Source organism: Rhineura floridana, chromosome 3 (assembly GCF_030035675.1).
Source record: "Rhineura floridana isolate rRhiFlo1 chromosome 3, rRhiFlo1.hap2, whole genome shotgun sequence".
In the NCBI taxonomy this organism is placed as follows: Eukaryota; Metazoa; Chordata; class Lepidosauria; order Squamata; family Rhineuridae; genus Rhineura; species Rhineura floridana.
Genome location: NC_084482.1, coordinates 39,161,130 through 39,178,836, shown reverse-complemented (window position 1 = coordinate 39,178,836; position 17,707 = coordinate 39,161,130). Strand labels below are relative to the sequence as shown.

At 45.8% G+C, this 17,707-nt stretch overlaps 2 protein-coding genes across 5 annotated transcripts in view; one reads left to right on the top strand and one right to left on the bottom strand.

Annotated features, from left to right (window-relative positions):
- The window catches only part of LOC133379677 (uncharacterized), a 29,616-nt gene extending 19,564 nt beyond the window's left edge, over positions 1-10,052 (top strand). Inside the window, exon 2 of the mRNA XM_061615398.1 lies at positions 9,140-10,052. The gene's annotated coding sequence lies outside the window, so the exon portion shown is untranslated. The remainder of the gene's footprint in view (positions 1-9,139) is intronic.
- Positions 1-17,707, bottom strand: part of ITGA7 (integrin subunit alpha 7) — a 79,613-nt gene that overhangs the window by 4,066 nt on the left and 57,840 nt on the right. For 3 of the 4 annotated variants that reach the window (XM_061615394.1, XM_061615391.1, XM_061615392.1), the window contains 12 exons: positions 15,647-15,796; positions 12,822-12,934; positions 12,234-12,423; positions 10,815-10,898; positions 10,626-10,705; positions 9,722-9,799; positions 7,583-7,685; positions 6,826-7,008; positions 6,027-6,125; positions 5,034-5,147; positions 1,911-2,009; positions 1,159-1,284 (listed from right to left, as the gene is read on the bottom strand). In XM_061615394.1, coding sequence (XP_061471378.1) covers positions 1,159-1,284; positions 1,911-2,009; positions 5,034-5,147; positions 6,027-6,125; positions 6,826-7,008; positions 7,583-7,685; positions 9,722-9,799; positions 10,626-10,705; positions 10,815-10,898; positions 12,234-12,423; positions 12,822-12,934; positions 15,647-15,796 — 1,419 coding nt within the window. Of the gene's footprint in view, positions 1-116; positions 268-1,158; positions 1,285-1,910; positions 2,010-5,033; positions 5,148-6,026; positions 6,126-6,825; positions 7,009-7,582; positions 7,686-9,721; positions 9,800-10,625; positions 10,706-10,814; positions 10,899-12,233; positions 12,424-12,821; positions 12,935-15,646; positions 15,797-17,707 lie in introns of all 4 variants that reach the window. The other variant, XM_061615393.1, reaches the window with a different exon arrangement.

Sequence of the window (17,707 nt, the reverse complement as noted above, 5' to 3'; positions counted from 1 at the left end):
AGAAGTCCACTGGTCCTGCTGTTTGCTTGCACATGCACTAGTATTAGTGAGCTCACATTAAGAGCACTCCATCATTTGTTATTCCCACATCTATGTCCTCACTCCTACAAACGTACAAGCAGAGGGTCAGTCAGGTGGTGAGACCAGGCATTACCACTAGGCCACCATGGCCTGCCTATCAGCATCAGATGGCTGTATGGCCAGCCGAGCCCGGTAATAGTTCGTGGAATATTTGGATTCCTGGATGGTCCTCTTGAAGAAGCCACACTGGGAGCAAGAAGAAGTATGTATGGTGTTATTAGCCTTGCCTCAGGAGAGACTGAAAGAGCTGGGTATATTTAGCCCTGAGGATGACTGAGGGGAGATATGATCATACTCTTCTTCACACAGAGGAGGACCAGGATCTCTTCTCAATCACCCCAGAGTGCAGGACACAGAATAATGGGCTTAAGTTGCAGGGAGCCAGATTTCAACTGAACATCAGGAAAAAAACTTCCTAACGGTTAGAGCAGTATGACAATGGAACCAATTACTTACGGAGGTGGTGGGCTGTCCAACACTGGAGGCATTCAGGAAGCAGCTGGACAGCCACCTGTTGACTATACTTTAAATTGGATTCCTGCATTGAGCAGGACTCGATGGCCTTACAGACTCCTTCCAACTCTACTAATTCTATTATTCTATAATTAGCAGAGATGGGGTCCAAAGACTTGAGCAGCAGAGATAGCTGCCTTAAACTGGACAGCTTCCTAAGATCCATCTGTGTTCATGAGTATCCCTCAAGCAGATTCCACTTCTCATCATGCTCCACTGCACTTTAGGTTCCTGTTACCAGACAGTTAACTCCAAAATGTAAATCCTCGCTGATGGGGTCCAATTGTTTTGGAAAGATATGACCTCTGGAGCTCTACAGCTATGGGGAATGACCTCTAGGGATTAGACTTTTGTTGCAATGGAAATAATCTCAAAGAGTCTTTATCAAGGCAGTTATTCCCAATATTGAACTTTTGTTGTCTTGAGGCATATTAGTATGATGAAGTCAGTTGGGATCATCCTGTAAACTCTACTCCAGCATCAAAGCTGGACAAGGGGCAAAGCTGAACTCTGCCCCACAGAGCCATCCCAGCCAGCACTGCCACTTTCTCCAGGCCAGCTCACCTTCCATAAGATGGAGACTAGCAGGCCCAACACCAGGATCCCAGCTAGTACCGCAATGAGGATGATCCACCAAGGCACGCCTCGTGCCGTGGCCACACTGGGATCCAAGTAGACAGTCACGGGGATCTGGGGAAAAGGTTGCAGAAAGTGAACAGAGACACCCAAAATGTGCAGTGAGGAATGGCAGCTGCCGCTAGATCAAGCATGCTTAGCAATGAGACAATGGAGACAAGCTGCCAACCATTCCCCTCAGTGCAGAACAGGCACAACTAGGGCAGGCTCTTACTGAACCGCAGGCTGTGATCAAACTAAGGCTGCATCCAGACTGACAGTACGTGGGGGAGAGTCTGCTGCTGCTGTTTGTGTAGGAACTCAGAGGAGGTGCAGTCTGCACTGCATTCCAGGACATCACTGTTAGCAGCACTTTGGGTTTTGTGCATAGAAATGTAAACCTCGTTGAAAAGGTTGGTTTTCCTGGCCAATATGTTACCTCTTCACTCTTTATTTTCATACCCCGCTTTTTTTTTTTAAAGGGGCATTGCCGACCACTTTCAGAACCCCCAGTCCATATATCTTATTGGGAGAGGGAGAGGCATTGCACCTATTTATGATTAAAATCATAATTTTCCTTCTCTCTGACCCAGTAGTGGCAACTGGGGAGAAGGCACAACTGTAGAAGGTGTCTTTGGTGGCAAAATATTTCAGATTGTGGAACGAAAAGATAAGCGAATTAAGCTGCAAGGCTCTGTCACCTGTGTTGTGGCATCCTTCATAACCAGGTTACGGATGGTAGATTTCACTGTGATGTTGGCTCGAACTATCACTTCCACCGATGTCATATCAGAGTACTCCTAGGAGCAAAAGGAACAGGACTCAGAACAACCAAAAGTCATCTGGGTGTTCTTCAGGGAATAGTCAAGTCTACAGTTAGGACACTTCAGCAGCATGAGCATTACAAACCATTGCCATGAATATTGCAGTGGTTCCCTTGTATCAGATAATAATAATAATAAATTTTATTTTTCAGTTGCCTATCTGTCCGGATTAGGGACACTCTAGGCGACGAACAACAAGAATAAAACAATACATATATATATAATAACATCATCAAATTTTAAAATTAAAAAACCATCCTTTAATTCATAAATTACTCTGTCTCAATCTTGTAGGCCTGCCTGAACAGCCAGGTCTTCAAGGCTCGGCGATAGCTGGACAAGGAGGGAGCATGTCTGAGATCAAAAGGGAGGGAGTTCCAGAGGGTGGGGGGCCACAACAGAGAATGCCCTCTCTCTGGTCCGTACCAGCCTAGCTGTTCTCACCGGTGGGACCGAGAGAAGGTCTTGCGAGGCTGATCTCGTCAGGCGGCACAATCGGTGATTCTGGAGGCGTTCCTTCAGATATACTGGGCCGAAACCGTATAGGGTTTTAAAGGTCAGCACCAACACCTTGAATTGGGCCCGGAAGACAACTGGTAGCCAGTGAAGATCTAATAACACTGGGGTAATGTGATCCCAGCGACAGCTATGCGTGATCAAGCGTGCCGCCGCATTCTGTACCAGCTGTAATTTCCGGACCGTTTTCAAGGGTAACCCCACGTAGAGCACATTGCAGTAGTCTAAGCGAGAGGAGACCAGGGCATGTATCACTTGGGGGAGCAGATGACCAGGAAAATAGGGTCGCAGTCTCCGTATCAGATGTAATTGATACCAAGCTGCTCGGCTCACTGCTGTAATCTGAGCCTCCATGGACAGCTGGGAGTCAAGAATGACCCCAAGACTGCGGACCTGGTCCTTCAGGGGCAAATTTACCCCATTAAGCATCAGGTCAGTAATTCCTAATTTCCTTTTATCTCCCACAAGTAATACCTCAGTCTTGTCGGGGTTCAGCTTCAGCCTATTCTCTCCCATCCATCCACTTACGGATTCCAGGCACTTGGACATGGTGTTCACAGCCAACTCCGGTGAGGATTTAAGTGAGAAATAAAGCTGAGTGTCATCTGCATACTGATGACACTGCAACCCAAAACTCCTGATGATTGCTCCCAGCGGTTTCATATAGATGTTAAATAGCATGGGAGAGAGGATAGAGCCCTGTGGCACTCCACAATGAAGAGGCCAAGGGTCTGAAACCTCATCTCCCAATGCCACCCGTTGCTGCCTATCCGAGAGATAGGAATGGAACCACTGCAAAACAGTGCCTCCTATTCCTAATCCCTCTAGGCGATTTAAGAGGATACCGTGGTCAACGGTATCGAAAGCCGCTGAAAGGTCCAGGAGGACAAGGAAGGTGTATTCACCCTTATCCAATGCCCTCCTCATATCATCCACCAGAGCGAACAAGGCTGTTTCCGTTCCATGACCAGTCCTGAAACCCGATTGGTATGGATCTAAATAATCCGTTTCCTCCAAGTGTGTCTGTAACTGCGAAGCCACCACCCTCTCAATCACCTTGCCCAAGAATGGTAAGTTAGAGACTGGGCGAAAGTTGTTTAACTCCTGGGGATCCAAGGACGGTTTTTTTAGGATGGGCTTTATTACCGCTTCCTTGAGGGCTGATGGCATTGCACCCTCTTGCAAGGATGCATTCACCACCGCCTTGATCCCTTCGCTCAGTCTCTCTTTACAGCTCATGATGAGCCATGAAGGGCAAGGATCAACCAGACAGGTGGTTGGCTTCACAGTACCGAGCACCTTGTCCACTTCCTCAGAGAGAAGAGGCTGAAACCGATCCCAACAGACCGGAATGCAACTGGCCGACTCTGGCCCACTTCCTGTCTCCACGGCGAGCGGAAGCATGCTCTTCAGGCGCTCGATTTTATCGGCAAAGTGCTTAGCAAAAGTATCACAGGAGATTTTAGAATGTTCCATGGGTTCCTGAGCGACTGGACCAACCAGGCTTCGGACCACTTGGAACAATCTCCTGGGACAGCACTCTGCCGACGCAATAGAGGCAGCAAAGAAATTTCTCTTTGCTGCCTTTGTTGCCACCTGGTAGGCAGCTATTGCTGCTCTAACCCGTGTCCGATCGTCTTCAGTGCGAGATTTCCGGCGCTCAAGTCGTCTCACCTCCTGTCTCAGACCCCGCAACCATGGCGTGTACCATGGTGCTGTCTGAGTTCTATTCAGGGGGAGAGGACGTTTCGGAGCCACCCGGTCCACCGCCCCAGTGATCTCCTTATTCCACTCCATCACTAGGGATTCGACCGGGCATCCTTCAGTCAGCTCCATATCCCCCAGCGCATTCAGGAATCCTTTGGGCTCCATCAGGCGTCTGGGGCAGACCATCCTAATAGGTCCTTGTCCCCTGCGGAGGGCGTGCGGCATCGAGAGATCTATATTCACCAGATAGTGATCTGACCATGACACGGGGCTAGAAGAATTTACCCCCATTTTCAGAGCACTTTCCTCCCCTCCCGAGACAAACACAAGGTCGAGAGCATGACCGGCTACATGGGTAGGCCCTATATTACTAAGGTGCAGATCCCAAGAAGTCATGGTTTCCATGAATTCCCGAGGAGCTCCTGTGAGGACAGTCTCGGCATGTACGTTGAAATCCCCCATCACCACAAGGTTGGGGGAGAGCAACCGCACCGCCGAGATGTGTGGCTTCCCTTTAAATTTAGCTTCTAAATGGTATTTCGAGAAACTCTAATCTGGGACTGCAAACCACCATTGCTGTGAGCTAAACCACATCAGCTCCCACAAGGAGATACTCACTGCCCCAGAAAAATGTATTATCCTGGAGGTACTCCCTAAGACGTTTTTTGTGACCTGAAATTAGCTGGGCTAGGATAAGCCCCAATTTGCTGTGTCCTACCCCAGAGATTTCCATAAATAGCTATTCCTCTAATATCCAGCAGGGGGAGCCAAACTAACCTCTAGGAAGGTGCTGTTCCAGAGACGGCCCCAGATGGTGAGCACAGCCAAGCGGTCAAAGCTGTAGAGCGGGCACTGGAAGACCTGACAATGAGCAGTGCCCTGAGCGCAATCCTGAAACATGAGGCAAAAGGTAATTGATGGTTTTAGAAGCAGGAATGGGATGAATTATCAGTCCATCATATCTTCCCACACTATTCTTCCTACTTTAAATGCAGGACTTTTCTGGGAAGTGGAGGTATGAGCCCCTCGTAAGAGTACTGTAGTTGGGCAGCTACATGCAGCGTTCACTGCCAACCCCCCTTTTGTGTATCTTGCTGACTGGCTGGTTGTATTCACACTATATAAAAGTATAGAATCTGATTTCTAGCCCAGGTTCCATTTAATGCGTTAGATTCCTGAGAACACCTCCACCATCTTTCTGACCTTCATGGTTTCAGAGAGGCACTGCAAAGGGGAAGGCAGGGCCTGCTCCACGTTCTGAAACTAGTGGGGGTGCGGTGAGGGAGGGCTTTGTTCTTTTTGCAATGGTTTCCAATGAGACAGCTCCTTCCACTGACTGCTTCATGCTCATGGTGCCCATCAAATTTAGGCAGCTGCTGTGCAGCGAAACTGACCTGAGCAGGAAATAACGTTCTATACACAAATGGTGTAACAAAAACCAAATGATTGTGTTGTTGTTTAGTGAAAAACAGCTCAGCAAAAGAGGAAGGGAAACTTGATACTTTCACTTCTGGTCATCTTATCATTCAAAATCAATCACCACCCCAACAGTTTTTCCCTCCATAGGGTTCCAAAAGCATATTTACTCTTGCAAGCTCTTGAGTCTGCTTTTCATTTCTGAAAAATACAACATTTACTGTTTCTGTGCCATTGTTTCTCCACTTGGGTGGTGTGTGGGTGTGTGCACGCGCACGCACGACAGAGAACCATGTCACACACCAGGCTCTACCCTTGCCTGGTAATTTCATAGATGTATGACATCTCACTTACCAATGTAATATTTTTTCGCTTTTCCCGATAAGTCAGTGACCGGCTGGACATCTCTGTCTGTTCAACCTCTCGCTTCGTCCTACCCTGGTGAAGAGGCTCCTGAAAAAAAGAGCAAGGGATTAGGGACCTGGCAAATATCATGTCATTTTCTGCTCATAGCACTAAAGTTGGTATTCACTTTTGTCTCAAGCAAACAACACATTTGCAGGAAGTTTTCATGAATCCATAAAAAAAAAAAAGAAGACACACACAAAAAACCCCACCAGCAAATTGACACATATGTGCTTTGATCTTTCAGATTAACGTTAGGTCTGTGCTTTTGAATCAGAAATAATTTATTTATTATTTATTTATTATTTAATTTGTATCCCGCCCTTCCTCCCAGCAGGAGCCCAGGGTGGCAAACAAAACACTAAAAACACTTTAAAACATCATAAAAACAGATCTTAAAATACATTCAAACAAAACAGAGTTAAAAACATTTAAAAAACTTTTTAAAAAGGGTTAAAAGCATTAAATAACATATTAAGCAATTCTAACTAGGGTTGCCAGGTTCCTGGCCTGATCCTGTATCTTTAGGAGAAGAGAAAGTCAGCCAAGTGCAGATGTTCTTGCAACACTGCAATGGGAAAAACTACATGGTGGAATTCTCCCTTCTCAATGCACAACTTTTAAAGATACAGAAGACCTCTTGGAGGCCAGGCTCGGTCTCAGGCCATGAACCTGGCAACCCTAGATGGCATACCATCATTACCTGTTTATCAGGCATTACCTGTTTCTTCAGGACACACTTACTTACCAGAGCCAGTTTTAGTGGGTTGGGTTCTGGCGTGCAGATTGTGCGATGCTGAGGCTGGTTTGATGGCTCCAGCTGCAGTTTCAGGGGGTAGAGGAGCCACTTTCCATTTGCAATTTCATGGGGCCACATGAGATTGAGGAAAGCTGAGCCCAGCGTATTCAATGAATGACCTCTGTTTGAGACCTGGTGGGGGACAGTGAGGGACATGCTGCATGGGAGGGGAATAGAACTGCAATTCAATAGTAACGGTAAAAACACTCCTCATCCAACCTGCTCCCTGAGTTTTACTCCATATAAATGAGATCACACTGGTGTACTTTACATTATTCTGGGATAACTACCCCTCCATGATTCTGTATTCACAACTATTAACATGAGTGAAATTCCTACTTCATCCATAAATATGCACTGGAAGGGCAGAAACATTTTTGGTCACTAAATAATCTACTTTAAGTAATCTTGATTAAGATTATTGGAGCAGGAAATCTGACATCCTTCCATTGAAAAAGAGAAGAGAAAAAACACATCAGTGGTGCGCAGCAAGGACTAAGGCATCACCAAGAATTCCAGTCACAATCTCTTTGTCTCTTGACACCCTAGATCCCATTCTCCACTATTCAGAGCAGGCCCTAGCTCCCAACTTTCTGCCTTCCAGCAGCAACTTGCTAGATTACTCTGGAAGGAGCAGCAGAAACTAACTGAAGGGGCTACCAACAATGGCTCATGGCTCTGGTCTGGAAGAGACAATGTCACTCACCGTCACTTTATAGTGCACAGGACTGCCCACCTCACTCTCCCGCTCCATAGCACTTTCACCCCGCACCTCTCCACTGAAGAAGAGCTGCTGTGGTTCAGCCACTCTGCAGAGAAAGGAATAGATAAGATGAGGATATATGGAAATCTGGAGAGAGAGAACCCTATCTCTGCCAATATGCATATGTATGTGCCTGGGCTCTGAGCACAAGGGAGGTCGTTTCTTCCATTTATTCCCAATGGCCATGTGAACAGACTGTCTGGTACAGTGATTCAGAGCAGAACCAGTTTATTTTGGCGTGCAGTTCACCATCCAGGAGTGGATAATAAAGTCCCATCAACTGGCAGGGAAACTCATGGCTGTGACTAGGCTGCACTAAGAAAAAAATGAATTCTTCATCCAGGCAATCCAATTACCTTCTGAGCAAAATAGGCAGATTGAACACATTTGCATATATTTGTTTATCTGGCATAATTTATTTTGTTTTGGACAAGGGAGGTAGCTCAGTGAAAGCTGGTGCATTAGGACGCATGGGGTGCTGCTACAGTCTGCCCTCAGCCAGCTCCCATTTGCCTGCCCTTCCTTACATACTAGCAGCCCAGGGGTGGCCCTGCCTTTGGGCTTCCTCCTCCTGAGTCTCACTATTGCCCTTGTAGAACTCAGCAGGGGGGAGGATGGGGACAAAACTAGAATAAGTTGGCTCTGCCTGTCATTGGGTCTGGCTGCATCTACTGTTTGGGCTCCCTGCCTGCTGCCCCACCAGTCCCAATGGGCACCAGCCCCACTGAGGTAGCTATAAAGAGCACTGAAGCCCTTGTTCCCTGAACTGCTGAAATCCCTGATTAGCCTACACTCTGGCGTCTGATATTTTGCCCAGGACTACCACACATTTTCATGCCTTCCAGAATTGTGTGTGTGTGTGTGTATATATAAACACCCTGAAAATTATATCCGCAAAATGCAGAACTCTGTGGCAAGTATCCAAATCTGCACTTGCATTTTGCCCATTTGTGATTGTTCCATGCACTCAACCCTGGGGATGCTGGCTCTAGTTTCAGGGTGTCCCAATTTCACAGAGTCTTGTGAAAGGATTCTATAGTGCAGGGATGGGAAACCTATGGACCTCCTGATGTTGAAGGATTCCAACTCCCATAAGTGCCAGCCAGGATAGCAAATGGTCAGGGATTATGGGAGTGCCACAATATCCCGAGGGCTGAAGGTTCCCCATCCCTGGAATAGCGGACAGAGGACTGGACTTGGATAAAGCAGGTTCAGATCTATGTTCGGCTATGAAGCTTATTGGCAGGCCTTGGGTTAGTCACTCTGTTTCCGCCTTATCAACCCTTGGATTGATGTGAGAATAAATGTGAGGGGAGGAAAGGCCATGTCTACTGTCCTGAGCTCCTCAGCCAAAAAATGTCAAGAATGAATGAATAAATAAATAAATAAATATTACTACTACTTTACCCAGACTATTATTCTGCTTTTTAACATAACAATTGTTGGCTTCCCCACCCCCAGAATCCCAGATAATTCCCTTCCTTTCTTTTTTTAAATTAGGTTGTGTCTGCATTAGCAGCTCCAGATTTAATGCTCCAAGGAAGTGTGAACAAGGGTCACAGTCCACTTTGTGCTGCATGGAACAGCATGGCCCCAGATAATCAGCAGTGAACCAAACAACACACAAGCTCTGGAACTCATCTGCCATGCAGGTCACTTGGGACAGCTGTTCATCAGCATAGCTCCAAAGTAAACCAACCTGCACACCTGTATGTATTCAGATGGGGGCCAAGATTCTAGGTATTAACGGTTGCAGACTAAATATGGAACATGCAGAGGAAGAGGATGCCTATGAGTCCTCTTACAATGTCAGTTTTCCACCATGGGAGTGTTTTGGGATGAGCTTCAAGGAGGAATGGCATGTGGAAAATGTTAAATCAAATTTTAAAGTCCAAATAGATTTGTCAAGTTAAGACCCATGACCAAATTTCAGAAGGCTCTTTAGTCTTTATCATGTATATTTGACTCCTCTTCCCATTCTGGATGTGTGTGTGTTTTTACAGCATGTTGTCTGTATCTTAGCCTGACAAAGAAGTAACAATAACCTGAACTGAATGTGAACTCTTTTCCCGTGACCCTTACCCAGAAACATAGAGGGGAAGCTCCATGATCACACGGGCACGTGCTACCACTGGGGCCAACCCAGGCTGCTCCGAGATCCTGTGGGGAGAGACAGAGGAGGGCCTTAGCTAGGGACCCCTCCAGACAGAGAGTTAGAGGGGCTTTGCTAGGGGTCTCTCCAGATGTCCTTTTTATTGCATATTCATGATTATTTGCACTCATGAAGGTACTGGGGTGGTCCTACACAATCCTACCTAATCCTGCTTTCAGTACTTTGCGCCTGCAAACGTTTGGGGCAGCCACACTGCTTCATTTCCAGTTAGAGCACATCCCGTTACTTCCTCCTGAACTCCTGTAACTTTTTATACGACAAATGTTCTGGTTTAATTTTGTTCTGCTTTTGTTGCATTATAGCTCCTCCAAACTGCAGTAATGGAGCAGCACTGGGGAATTATCACATAACAGCAAATAAAGCAGAATCAATCCACGACTAATGCACTATTTATTGTGTCAAGAATATGTTACACCCACAATAAAGCACCAGTCTGGAGAGGCCCAAGGACATGGTTTGATAACAGCATATGCCAACTTCCGCTATCTATACCCTCCCTCTCCCTCTGCCAGCTGCCTGATGCCCACTGAAGCTTCCCCATAACCCCTGATCTGAGGAACTTCTACAATCCCCTTTCTGATGGCAAAAGATCTCTAATTAAGGAGTTTTAAAAACCCAAACTGCTTAGTAGCTTCTATCTGTCTACAAGCTGACCTGGCAAGATCTTAGATCTTGGCCATCATTAACAAAGTCACCTTAATTAGCTTGTGTTGGAGATGAGGTCTTGCAAAGCTTACAAAGGGGTTCCCGCTATGTGCTTTGCTTTGAACTAGCAAGCTCATTTCTTGGGAGGAAGAGAGAGGCACTACTCACGTGCTAAGTTCTAGCCCCACTTCGAGCTCTGTAGTCTCCAAGGTAATGCCGGAGGTTTCCAGAACAAGATAGAACCGAACCTGAGGGGAGAACCAAGGGAGGTTGGGTGGAAATAAGAGCTGTGAAAGAGCATAGAGAACGCTGTGAGTGTTTGTGGAGAGGAGGTAGTGGTGTGGCTCTGCACTTCACCTGTGCTCCACGTTTCATGGGGTTCCCAAGCTCACATTCCACACTAGAGGCATTCTGGTTAGACATACAGGATGGGGCCTTCTCCTGTGAAAGACAAGATATCATCAGACAATTTAATTATATGTTACCAACAACAAAAGCCACCAACCCTGCAAATCTAAATGCTGTACCAAGAAACTCAAATCATGTGATCAAATGATGCCGTCAGCATAAATTGTCGCATATTTTGGCTTAAACTGTATAAAGTCTCCCCATCCCTAAGATCAGCTTCTAAAGAATTTAGAAAGATATGGCAAGAACTGAAGCAATGGAAGGATATGGACATTGCAGCTCAGTGAGCTATAAATAATAGCTTAAGTGCCCCTCTTCCCTGAGATACAATCACAAACTGCCCAATATGCTCTCTAGTTTTTCTTTACAACCATGATAAGAGCTAAAAACGTGCTTGAAAATATGCTGAATCTGGCAGCAGAGACGCAATTCCGCACTTGAGTGAATACCTGCAGCCCTGGCCTGGAGGCATTTCTAACCCCAGAGCTGCAAATGACTCTTTTTGCAATAGGAGCATCAGACGTGCACAGATCTTTCAGCTTCACTACTGCTAGCGCTTCCTCCACACCTGTAGCTTAGCCATACTTTCCCTCCCAATACTGAATCCTCAAGAACAATAGTGCAGCCTCCCAGTGTTCAGACCATCTCCAAAGCCTCTGGCATTTGCAACTTAACTGTACTGCTCTTTGTGACTCCCCACTACTCTGATGTAAACCTCCCCCTCCACCACCATTCTCCCCTAGTAATACCAGCATAATAATGCTATTTTCAATCACCCCCAGCAGAGTCACACTCTCCCCAGTGCCATAACTGCCAACCCCAGCATGCCAGCACAGCTATAATCATCATATCTCAAATAGAAGTAATACTATCTCATCTCCCAAAGCCATGCTATTTCACAGTCTTAATGGTCTTCTTCAAGAGATCATCAGCTTGGCTAAAAGACCAGCTCCATTTGGCTCCTCCTGTCCCTTGAACTGTTTCCATCCTAGCTGGTTATTCTAAGAGCTACTATTTAACGTTAAGAATGGGTGCTTGAATTTGCTTTTTTCCTTTTCCCTCCCCACCTCCTTTTCTTTGGGATCACATATTTTAGATTGTGAACCTGTGGGCAGGGACGGCTTTTGTTTCTATTGATGAATGTAAGCTGCTCTGGTAGCCTTTTTGGTTGAAGAGCAGGGTGAATATGCTTTAAACAAACATTAAACAAACCCCTCAGAAGCCAGCCCCTCAGTCAGCCTCCAGCCTCAAATGTAGCTGCCCACTTTAAGGAAGCACCATTCTGAATGCCATCAGACCTATGGCAGTTGATCCCATAGATCAGCTGTTTCGTATGTTCTCCCTTATGGGATATAATCACAGCAGTACCGTGGCATTGTAGGGGCGCAAAGCAGAGTAAGGCAAGGTAGGTGGCAGAAAGACAAACAGCATGGCTTCATGGGCATCATCTCCATCCCGTTGTGGCTCAGCTGCATCTGAAGGAAAGTTGGTGACATGGATCTCAAGGGCTACAACTTTTTGGTCACTCATGGAAAAAACATCCAAGTTGTCATCACCCCTGGAGGAAAGGAACAGAGGCTATTGTGAGGTACTTGGCCTTTGGGGATCATGGCCAACTACATGGCCACGTGAACTGGTTCTGGAATAGGGTAAGGTTGACCCTGGTAAGGTTGACCTCTGCAGCATCCTTTCATAAAAGCCTAGGAAGGGATGCCAGTATGCTGGAGTTGCAAGGTAAGGGACAACAGCAACAATGTGTTTTTGCTCATTCACAACCATTGTGTGTTCAGTGCAATAGTGGCACTGTTAGTGCTAAACATTTCTTTTATATAAAAACACTTTTGTACTGCCTTTTGGCCCCATTAAGAGCCCCTAACCTGATTTACAAGAACAAAAACAGTCAGCAAAACCAAGCAATCATGTCAGTACTATCAGCCAGTGAGACCCTGCTTCTACCTGGGCAGGTGATGGAACACAGCATCATCAACACGAGAGCAGAACCAGTACTTCAGTTGCAGATTGCTCTGACAGATCTTGTCCTCCCCACATCCCTGCTTGAGGAAATTCACCTGTAGGAATACAAGGCCCAAATATATGGGGGACATGGCAGAATTACAAGGGGGTGCAGCTCCAAAGGCACTCTTATAAATGTTCCTTGTAGGAGTCAAGTACTGACTCAAAGCTGCGATAAGGCCACCCAAAGTACGGTGCAGATCCTGGAATAAAGCCAAAATGCACAATGGACCAGGCAAGACATAAGGCCATTTATTTGTTTCTCACACTAAAATGTGCCTTTGTTGCTCACATCTTGCAGGGGATCCAGACATCTTTCCTAACACAGCACTTGTCCTTAGACAGAGAACCTGTAACAAGCATTTGTTTTGCATTTTTAAATGCATTTAAAAAAAGCCTCCTGCATAGGGTTGCCAGGTTCCTGGCCTGAGACTGATCCTGTATGTTTAGGAGAAGAGAAAGTCAGCCAAGTGCAAGTGTTCTTGCAACACTGTAATGAGAAAAACCACAAGGTGGAATTCTCCCTTCCCCCTGCCCAACTTTTAAAGATACTGAAGAGCTCTTGGTTAGGTCTTCTGCATCCTTAAAAGTTTTTAAAAAATTAATAGCAGCTGCAGGGGAAACAGGATGGATTGGGACTGTGGTGCTGAGCAGAAAGGTTTCTTTTAACCCTTTCCCCCTGCATTATTTTCCCAATTAAAATATCTACCCCTCTCCAAAACAACTATTTGCTGCATGGGGAACCTCTGTGGTTTTCCCTACAGGCCAAATAGCAACTTGCGGGGGGGGGGGCTTTCCATTGGGAATATGGTGCAGCAGGAAAGAGTTAAACCTCCCTTCCCCCAGCACTGAGGTCCCAGTTGGATTCCTCTCTACACTGTGGCTTTTCTGATCTTTTTAAAAATGTGGGAGATCCTGTTCACAGGTCTCCCACATCACACTGTTTTGGTACTATGGCCAAAGACCATAGAGGAGCTGGAGTCTGGGGGAATGACAGCCATCAGTCTACACACAGGGAGGAAGAAAAAAGCTGCCTCCACATTATCTGTTCCGGGGGTAAATTGCTCTGTCAGCTGAGAGAGCAGCAGAGGGGTCTGCAGTTTGGAATGTTACTGCTAATTCAGGCCAAGTTGCAGAAGAATATGGGATCACACCAATCCAGTGCTAGCAGGAGGGGGAACACCTGGAACAGAAACCAAGCAGGTCTACCCAGCAACCAGAGAGTGTTAGGTGGCCTTACTGCAGCTTTGGGTACCAAGCTTACAGGGCTGACCACATGCAGTGCAACCTCTTTGGTTGCTGAAGAAACTACATCAACCAGCAAGGTTGTTGCATTCATAGTGACAGTGGATGCAGTGAAGAATGTGATATTTGCAAATTACCCACTTGGACAACGGTGATAAAATGTGCAACGTGTTAAGCACTTGACTTCTTTGCATTCTTTAAATGGAAGCAATGTCATGACCCAACCAAGCTGGAGCAGTTTCAATAACTGAAGTGCCAGATGTAGCACAACAGGGACAGCTCTGTTATTTGCAGTGCAATCCTATGCATATCTACTCAGAGCTACTCTAACTCCCACTGAGTTCAGTAAGTCTTACTCTGGGTAAGTGTATATAGAAACACAGCCTTACTTGACTTAAATCATCACCGTTACTGCGGTAGGAAGGGCTGGACAAAGGTGGGACTTTTTTGTTCGGTCTGTTATTTCTTAATTAAAATACATGTAGTTTGCTTTAAATGTTCTGTAGTTTCACCTGGGAGTGTTGTAAATTCACCACACATTTCTTCTAAGCCATAAATAGCACTGCTTTGATGCTGTTAGCTGGGTGGTATTGAGATGGGCATTGAGGGTGTTCTAAGAGAAGTTACACAGCCTCAAAAATTGGTTTTGTATGCCGCTTTGGGGGCCATACTTGGGCAGAAATGTGGTTCACACAATGGAAAAAAATTATAAAATGAAAATGAAAGATCCAGGCACAGTCATCATAGTACATGCCCACAAGTGAACATTGGGGTTTCCCTGTATCCTTTTAAAAATGTTTTTACTGATTTTAAAATAATAGAACAGCCCAAGAAATAATAACCTTTTCCCTCCCACAAGATGAGTGCCAAATTCAAAACAATGTAAAACAAAACAGTATAGATTACGCCCATTAAATAACGGTGTCCTTCCATAATTTACCATGGGTGGCTGGCACCCCGGTGTTCCTTTGTAACTGCATAATTAATAAAATTGAGCCACACTAAATAAAATTTGTATATTTTTTGTGTGTGTCCTTCGTTCCCTGATGGTATCAGTTAACTGTTCCATAAGAGCTAGATCACAGAGTTCCTGAAGCCAGGCTTCCATCAAATTAACATGCAGGGATCTCCAGAACCAGGCAATAGTCAAACAGGCTGCAGTCATAAGATGTGTATTAAAGATATTTATGATTGAGATCCTGAGCATCATCATTGTAGATTGACAATTAAGCTGTCCTCAGGTCCTGAGTTATAGTTTGGCCTGTTATAAGCTCTGCCTCCAAAAAAAACCTCTGTCCCAGAACTGCTCAGTTTAGAGCAAGGCTACTCTTAGAGCGAGTCCATGCCTATATCCTTCTTAACCAATGGACTGCGACAGCGACAGCAATGGAAATGTCAGGTTTAGGGGCTGATTGAGCCTCAGTTTCTCTGCTCCTGTCCTCTTGCAATTAGCCAATGAGTGAGAGGAGCAAAGAGAACTCCCCCAGATCAGCCTTGGACCTGGCTGTCACACACAGGCCTACCTCTGTCTTCTGAGTGCTGGGTGGCAAGGCATTCAGCACAGGCATCAATGGACCCAGCATGGCTTCTTGGGCCTGGCGCCTGCTGCGGGCATGCTTGAGGTTGTAGCTCATCACCACAACAATGGGACGCAGCTTGTCTCGGACTTGGTCCTGCAATAAAGGTCATTGCTTTTATGGAGAGAGAAAACACCTGCATCTCCCTTTCTTCCACAAAACAACTTTGGAGTGGATTTCTCCCTCTGCTAGTCAGATCCCCACCAGTGGTCTCTTGCCTTCCAATTTATTCTTTTGATTTGATTTCTTCCCCACCCTTCACTCTGAGGCCCTAGGGCCGGTTACAACAATTTAAAACTCAATATTAAAAACAGTTTAAAACAAATTACAATCACAGGGATAGGGTGGGTCCTGAAAACATATATCTCAGGTGTCAAAGGCCAGGACAAAGAGGTGTATATGGAAACAATACAATGAAGGTTCCACACCGACCTCTGTGGGGAGGGAATTCCACAACCTAGCAGCTGCCACAGAGAAATGCCCTTTCCTGGCCGCCATCACCATCGTGAGCTTCTGAGGGTGACAGAACTACCAAGAGGGCCCCCTCTAGCGACCTTAACACTTGAGAGAGTTTCTAGAGAAGGAGGTGGTCTTTCAGATACTAGGGGTTTAAGTCATTTAGGAATGATTGCAAGCTGCAGTTGTGGCCAGAAGTCTTATGCTGGGGGAGCTCAAAAGCAGATGGGTTGAGCATTATGAGAGTGAATGCAAAACCTACGTACAGATGGGACACATGGGACCCTAACTTCGTACTAAAGGCACTGCTTTTACCATCATAATAGATGTTCAAGGTCCACACTTCTTGCTCAATGGTAGCTTCCAATCTGCTGTTTTTCATTCACACAAGTAGGCATTCCTCTGGGAAGGATTAGTGTCGCTGTTTCCTTGTGGCCCCGCCCTCTAATTTTACATGTTTACTCCCTCTGGTTCAAGGCTGAAGCCGGAGAGCCTCTTGGTGTGCAATTGACAAGAAAAAATGAAACTGACTAGACCCCCTCTCCCCTTCTCCATTGTCCAAGCCTGAGTGAAGGGCAGCCAGGGGGGGCAGTGAGTGGAAGGCAAAGTAGGCAGTGGCTGTGGCAACTTTTGCAGGTGGCAGAGAGAGAGGGAGCGGGCGATGGGGCATAAGAGAGCCCGCCCACTAAAAAAACATCAAAGCAAAGCACCTACAAAGGAGGAGCGCAATGCAGCTGAGACGGTTTTTCCTTTCCTTTTCGCATTATCAGCAGATTGGGTTAATACAGATTTAAAGAAGAAAACTGCATGATAGCTGCTGCTTGCCTGCATCATCACGTGAACCATGCAAATTAAAAGGGGATGCAAGTAGCACCAGACACACAGTAAACTGCCACGTGGATGAGCCCATAGTTTCACTGTTACTCAGTTAAAAAACATTAAAAATGAGTCAAATACTAGTCAACTATCCCTACCAATGCTTTTGCTCACATTGGCCAGAAAACAGGTAGGCCAGAATAAAATTAATTCCTATGGCACAACTGGTTGCATTTTAAAAAGTATCTCTGAAAGTTATTTTTTTTTAAAAAAGACTACATAAAAAAATGCTGAAAATTCAGAGGAGGAGCCTGGAATATCTCTGAAGGAGCCAGACCCCTCTGCCCCCACCCCTGTTACAGAATGAATAATAATATTTTTTTAAAACCCATGGTATTTGAACAAAGACATTTTCAAATAAAATAATTGTATATGATAGCAGCAGAAAAACACACTACTTCCTAATGTCCTGCTTCAAACTACTGATGTATTGAGTATAAGGGCTTGGGGAGGAGATTGTTATTCATTATTTAAATGTTTAGCCCATCTTTCTGCACTAAGCACTCAAGGCAGCTAAAAACTATGAAAAAAATCCCTCTACCAGTGAACCATTCAGACCTCTGGAAAAAACCATCTGTCCCTCCTGACTGGGCAGGGAGGAAGACAAAGACAGCTAGAAAAAGGACAGCCCCACCTACTTTGGCTTCAACCCCACCCACCATCAACATACAGCCC